Source organism: Gastrolobium bilobum, unplaced genomic scaffold (assembly GCF_033153095.1).
Source record: "Gastrolobium bilobum isolate Gb01-03AN ecotype WA unplaced genomic scaffold, APGP_CSIRO_Gbil_v1 utg19502, whole genome shotgun sequence".
Lineage (NCBI taxonomy): Eukaryota > Viridiplantae > Streptophyta > Magnoliopsida > Fabales > Fabaceae > Gastrolobium > Gastrolobium bilobum.
In genome coordinates this window covers 98,084-104,567 of record NW_026896796.1, presented here as the reverse complement: position 1 = coordinate 104,567, position 6,484 = coordinate 98,084, and the positions used below count along the sequence as shown (strand labels likewise).

General features: G+C 39.3%; 2 protein-coding genes across 2 annotated transcripts; both read right to left on the bottom strand.

The window, feature by feature from the left end:
- Nucleotides 1-510: 510 nt before the first annotated feature.
- On the bottom strand, nt 511-1,381 carry LOC133302038 (uncharacterized; the record flags this gene model as incomplete). The annotated part of the gene is made up of 1 exon (XM_061501758.1): nt 511-1,381. A coding segment is annotated over exon 1 (871 nt), but the record flags the coding sequence as incomplete, so codon positions are not given.
- A 4,085-nt stretch (nt 1,382-5,466) lies between these two features.
- On the bottom strand, nt 5,467-6,151 carry LOC133302037 (uncharacterized). Its single transcript, XM_061501757.1, has 2 exons — nt 5,819-6,151; nt 5,467-5,691 (listed from the first exon to the last, which is right to left on the bottom strand). Exons 1-2 carry the CDS (start codon nt 6,149-6,151, stop codon nt 5,467-5,469), a joined length of 558 nt encoding a protein of 185 aa, XP_061357741.1.
- Nucleotides 6,152-6,484: the final 333 nt, after the last annotated feature.

Here is a 6,484-nt window from a genome sequence, read left to right as displayed (position 1 = left end):
GCCCCGTATCCACTTATTCTCCTATTTAGAGAATTTCTTCGCTAATAATTCACATCCATCTTAAATGCAATTTCATATAACATAAACTCACAAGAACAATCATTTTCACACCCTCATGCAATAGTCTTTTATTCTTTGCCTCAATACATTAACATACAATCAGGCATAACTATGCATGTTATCAGACTACTTTTCTTTGTTATACCTTCACCTCCTAATGGTTTTTAGCCGTAAGCTAAACCTAGAGGTTTACAGTTTGGTTCATAATTCTAGCTTTCCATTTCATTAATTCTTTTGTTAACTTTAACTTTTGTGGTTATAGAGCCTACGCTCCACTTGATCAGACTAACGTCAAATCTGTCAATTCAACACAATGTTCACTCTCACAGACATTGCATGCATCATCAAGAATACATCACTCACATGCATGCATTACACTTTATGCAACAACATGTCTATCATCATTACACTGGGTGGACAATTCACAAGAAAGAAATTTTCAAATCATACCTTCAACTTGCCTGAGAGTTTCCTCCCCATCATGTGGCTCTAAGGTATAATCTTGACCTCCTACTCGAGATCCAACAATTGCGTGTACATTTGAAATCCGATCAGTCCTAGTAGGACATACATTAGCAAAGTGACCCAGTTGGCCACATTTGAAGCACGACTTTGTTTCGTACCAACATGTGCCTCTATGTGTCTTCCCGCAGGTGTCACATTTAGACAGGGGGAATTCACTCACAACTATCTCTCCTTGGTTTCCTTTTCTCTTAAATTTATCATCAGATTGCTTCGCTTGCAATTTCTTCTTTCCATTCTTGTCATCTATTTTCTTATTCTTTTCTAAAGTAGAGTCAGTTGCTCCACTAGCACCTGACGCTTGTGTCCCAGAAGACTTCTTGCTCTTTACCACATTATAAACTTCTTCTACTCTCCGGCATTGGTTCACAAACTTGCTAAACTCTCGGATATCACAATTAGACATCTTCCGAGACATTTTCTCATTCAGACCCCATTGAAATTTAGAGGTCATCTCGACCGGAGTAGGTAAGGCTCTCCCATAATTAGCATATTTCACCAATTCGTTGAATTTAGCAAAATATTGGTCAATTGACATCGACCCTTGCTTTAGATCATTATACTCATTCTGCTTCTGCTCCCTAGCCTCCCTAGGGAAGTAGTTGTCCAAGAATAACGTCTCGAACAACCGCCAGGTGATTTCCCGGCCTTCAGCTTCTAAGGGCTGCACTGTATTGGTCCACCAATCTTCCGCTTCCTCTTCCAGCATATAAACAGAGTAAGCCAACTTCATTACGTCAGGGCATCTCATTACCCTGAATATTTTCTCCATCGCTTTGAGCCACTTTGCAGCCGCCATTGGCTCATAACCTCCCTTAAAAGAAGGAGGTTTGTGTTTTCGGAAAGCCATCAATCTCCTTTCCTCCATTTCATGATCACCGACATTTTCAACTCGAGGTTGACGAACCTCAGTGTGATGACTCCGACTTCCAGAGTGGTGACTACCCTCACCCTCATTGTTACCCAATCCACCCTCTTCCTGTGAAGGAGGTGGAGAAGGCGTAGCAGTGTGAGGAGGAGGAGTGGGTTGCCGGTTCACGGGCCTAGGACCCCTCAACGTCCTCAACTCGGTCATCATTGCGGCCATGGCAGTCCGCGAGTCTTCATTTGTTTTCATCAGATTTTCATTGGCTTGCCTGCTAGCAGCCAACTCCCTCTGAACAGCTGCAAGAGCTTCAGCCACGGGATCAGGCTGTACGCCCGTTGCCCCACGGCCACTTCTAGGCCTCACAAGAGCAGCCAAAACAGGTTCTGGCTGAGCATTGGTGTTTGATGGTCCGGGGTTATTCCGGTTCCTCGTCATGTCACTACACATGTTACACACAGAAATGAGTTGATCAGGCTCATACTTAGTGATCACAAGTGCAATAATCATAAAGAGTACCAAGACAACTATAAAGCATCAAACACTAAGCATACTCAACAATAGCTAACAGTTATTCCCTACGAAACTGCTCTGATACCATAAAATGCAACACCCCGTTCTAGAACCGGATTGTTATCATTGCGTACGGCATTAAGCGCAGTTACAATCACATTGGTTCAATTAGAAAACCGGATAAATTTTTCCTCTTTATACAAGCCGGATTCAAATAACCAAGTGCGTGATCATAACTATATATACTTCGCGGAATAGTGGGACAAAACTTAAGATTATATTCCCATTATACTTGACAATACGTCGTGAAATGTTTTCATCACTTTACTTATCAAATTAATTCTAAACTCCTTTTATGATTCCCATCTTCTACTATGTTATAGTATTTTTCATTAGCTACGCGTGGGTTCAAACCGCGCTCAAATCGGAGCACCGTAGCCAAAGTTATGCACTTTTTAAGAAAAGGGTGCGAAACCTCCAGAACCCCCGCGCCCGCAGCGTGAGATCCACGCTCAGAGCGTGGGAAAACAGAAAGTTGGCGCCCCAAGCGTGAATCTGGCGCCCCAAGCGTGGATGCTACTGTCTGATCTCGTAATTTGGCGCCCCAAGCGTGAATTTGGCGACCCAGGCGCCATCCACAGAGCTGGGTGACCCAAAACAAGGTCATTTAGCCTACCTATGGTTTTCCACTCATAATTTGAGCTATACTCACTCAAATTACACCATTTTGGTCTCTATGGAAAGCTAAGAGGAATGTCTACCACTTCCCTAGAGACATCAAAGTCCAATTCCATCACATTGGTTATGAAAATTGGTCAAACGGACAGGATGTATTTGTTTTCTCAACATTTCCCAATTTAGCACTAGGTACCTAATTTAGTTTCCAGTTCAACAATCCAATACTTAATGAACATACATATATTAAAATCAAAGTACTCATCAATTACACACCATGTTCATTACAATTCATGGAACTTAGCTAACAAAACACTATGATCATTCCCTTGGCTCTCATCAACAAAAGAGATGACCAAAGGCATGAGCATAGGCTAAGTCCATTCCAATATACAATTCATACATCTATCAATGGTCTATGAATTACAATCCTATACATGTGAGCTACAAAACAACATGTACAATCTCAAAAGAAATGCCACATTTCATGCATAATCCAGATATGGCCACTTGCCACCAGAGGCTCCTGCAGCATCCTTACCTGAAAGGGGGTCCCCACAACACGGGGTGAGATATACGAATATATCCAGTAAACCAGGGGTCCTTGGAGTATCTCTCCACCCCACAGTTCCATATCAGTGTAATAGCAATAACTATAATAATGCAGTAAATACATATCTATGCAAAGTGCAATACATCTCCAGGAGAAATCCCTCGAGCTCTCAAGCTGTCCTAAGGAAACTCAGATGCAAATAGTCCTACTGGCCAGCTAACTACCAAGTATGATTTACGCATCGTCATGCAACATACCAACATAGGGAAACACCATCCTATGCCACACCAAATGCATACACATACGTATAACAAAGCATTACACTATTTTATTGCATTTATATACACAATCACAACCTCTACCCTTTCAGGGCTTGGTGGAACAGTCAAGGGAATTACACCCAAGGTCCGAAGGCTTTCCTCAATGCTTCAGTCGACCTTTGTTCTTCACCAACAGTTTCAGCAATCCACTTTTACAAATATATACCTATACAAGGGTAATGCAATTAACATATTGCATTCAAGGATAACTCATCACCATCAATCCAAGCTATCCTATTCATACCACAACACAAGGATGAACTTACCTATTTCAAGGACTAATCCATCTCCATTGCTTGCCCCAAAGGTTGGTCAATTAAGGTTGATCCAATTGCCTCAATCCTAGACAACACAAGGATACAATCAAGGACCAACCCAACAATGGTTCCACAATGCAAGAAAACTCATAACCAAGTGTCATATTCTTGCAATTTTCCAAAGTATAGTCATATAACTATCTAAGCTCATTTTCACCGATTAAATGTCATTCCTAGCATTTCTTATAACATGCACTAAGCTCCATTCTTCCTAGAACATAGCTACTTTAACAACATTTCATCAAAACCCTAAAACACTATTCCTAAACCCCAACTCATGCAAATTTCAAGGAATCATGAGGTTCAAGGGTTAGAATCTTACCACCAATGGTCACACAACCAAGGATTGATGGCTCCTCAAGCTTCAATGGAGGTTGAAGCACTCAAAACCCCAAATTTCTCCAAAGGGCCGAATTTTTGAGGAGCAATATCCCTCTCCACAATGCTCCCCACTCAAAACCAAGCTAGGATTATGAAAGAGGGGAAGATTTGGAGTGGTTTAGGCTTTGGAATCACTCAAAATGGTTGAGATTAGCTCTCTCTCTCTCTCTCTCTCTCTCTCTCCCTCCTTCTCCTTCTCCTTCCTTTCTTCTTTTCTCTGATGCTGGCGACGGGAAAATGGGGTGGGAAATGGGTTTCTATTTGCTTTGGCCACTTAACATTAGTTAAGTGGAATCAAGTGGGTATTGGTTCGTCTATCTATTTAACTCCAATAATTACCAGACTTTACCCAAAAGTCTGGAATATTATTCTAGGAATATTTATAATTTTATTTTTATATTTTGGGCACTTTCGCCAGTACCCATTTATACCCCTTAATTTTCACTGAATACACTTTTTAACTCCAAAGTGACTCAGATTCATTTCATTAAGCCTTATACTTAATTTTACTCACTAAAACATGCTTAATTATTTAACTACATGTAATTTGCTAATTAATTAGGTTAGGGATATTATAATAACAAAACAATATTTTTCTTCTATATTGACAGTAACTATGTGAACATCCTCAATGTAGATTATAAGCAAGATTAACTATAATTTAAGCATCCAAAAAAAAGCAACAACCAAGAGAAAAACTTGATCGAATAAATAGCATAATGACCAAGAATCACAATTATGTGTTCAAACTGGTCCCAATTCAAAATACAAGTATTTTTCTTAGATACAGGACATAATATGATCAAAATGAAATGAGCAAAAACTAGGTCTATGAGCCTTTTACAACTCTATCAAATAATTTCAAGAGTTATGATCAAGCAAATCTTTCACAAACTGCACTCTGTGTTCACCTTTAAACCCCAAAAACAAATGCACTAGAGGAAGATTCGACATAAGTAAAATACCCGCCTTATTGCGTTCTCTTGGTGTGAGGTCTTCCAATTTCATCAATTCATCCGCAATACCCCTTGAATCATCATAAAAGTCTTTCACAACCTTCACACCTTCAGCCATTACCTTAACACTTTCAACCATAGCACCCATCCTATCAGCAGATTTTCCAACAACTTCTACAAGCTCCTTCACACCTTCACCCATCATAGTGGCTAGTGCATCCTCTCCTCTTGATCTCTTTCTTACTCGCCGACATTCAGAGTTAGTATCTTTTGCCTTATTCTTATTTTGATTCACAGACATTGATTAAGTGACATCTTGGATGTCATCATCACTAAATACATTAGCTCCCTCTAGAAAAATCGTAGTACCATTGTTTCCATGATTTTGTTCTTCTTCGTCCAAGTCCTCAAGTACATCAGTAGGAGCTTCAACATTTTTTCCAGTAGCACGATCCTTTCCAAAGATGATCATCAATCGATTAAAGTGTGGAAACACTTTGGTCCTATAGTTCTTTAAGGTTGCATCTCTCTTTACATGTAAAACAAATAAAATAGGCACATTATAGTTAATTAAAGTAGATAAAAAATAAAAAAACATGTTCTATAATTGATTAAAAAAATTAAAGAACCTTAGCTTGGATGTAAGCATTTCACACATCATCACTATCTACTAGAATCTTCTTGTTAACATCATCCCATCCAAAACCACTTGTGTTCAACATGTCATATATGTTACCATACTTCATTTTAAGCCTCCTCATGATCGACTCAATGTGTGGCTTCACCTTTATGCCTGCTTCTGGAAACTTGGCCTCCAACTTTTGTTCTAACCATTTAAAAGTACCACTTTTGAATTGCCCAGCATCAGCCCTTTTGTTCAAGGCTACTGCCTCTTCTAATAAATCTAATAGTGTACTGAACTCTTCGTCACTCCAAGCCCTACGTTCTGCTTTAACTTTGTTGGCTTGTTGAGTACTTTCAGATGCCATACCTATCAAATATATTAACATATAATACAACTGTACAAAAAAATAAAACTCAATAATAATACATGCATTTATATAAGTTCCCATACAAAAGTCACAATACAATACATGAGTTCAATCCTATCTTGAACCTCAATAAAAATCAAGACAAAAGAAAATAAAGCTGAACACTTATGACATGATCTTCCACCAAATAAAAGCTCCCACATTAATGTAATAAAAGATTGTGATTGGGCAGGGTCCAAGTAAATAGCATTGTTTATCTAACACACGAGAGTAACCTTATTATATGTGTGTCAACCCCTACCACCATCCACTGTCCAACTGGAAGCAAGG

Bases quoted from the DNA above. Each gene is read 5' to 3' on its own strand.
- LOC133302037 (XM_061501757.1), bottom strand. From the start codon at position 6,151: ATGGCATCTGAAAGTACTCAACAAGCCAACAAAGTTAAAGCAGAACGT. The intron at 5,692-5,818 runs GTGTGAAATGCT...TTACATGTAAAG, and splicing joins TTCTAGTAGATAGTGATGAT to AGAGATGCAACCTTAAAGAA.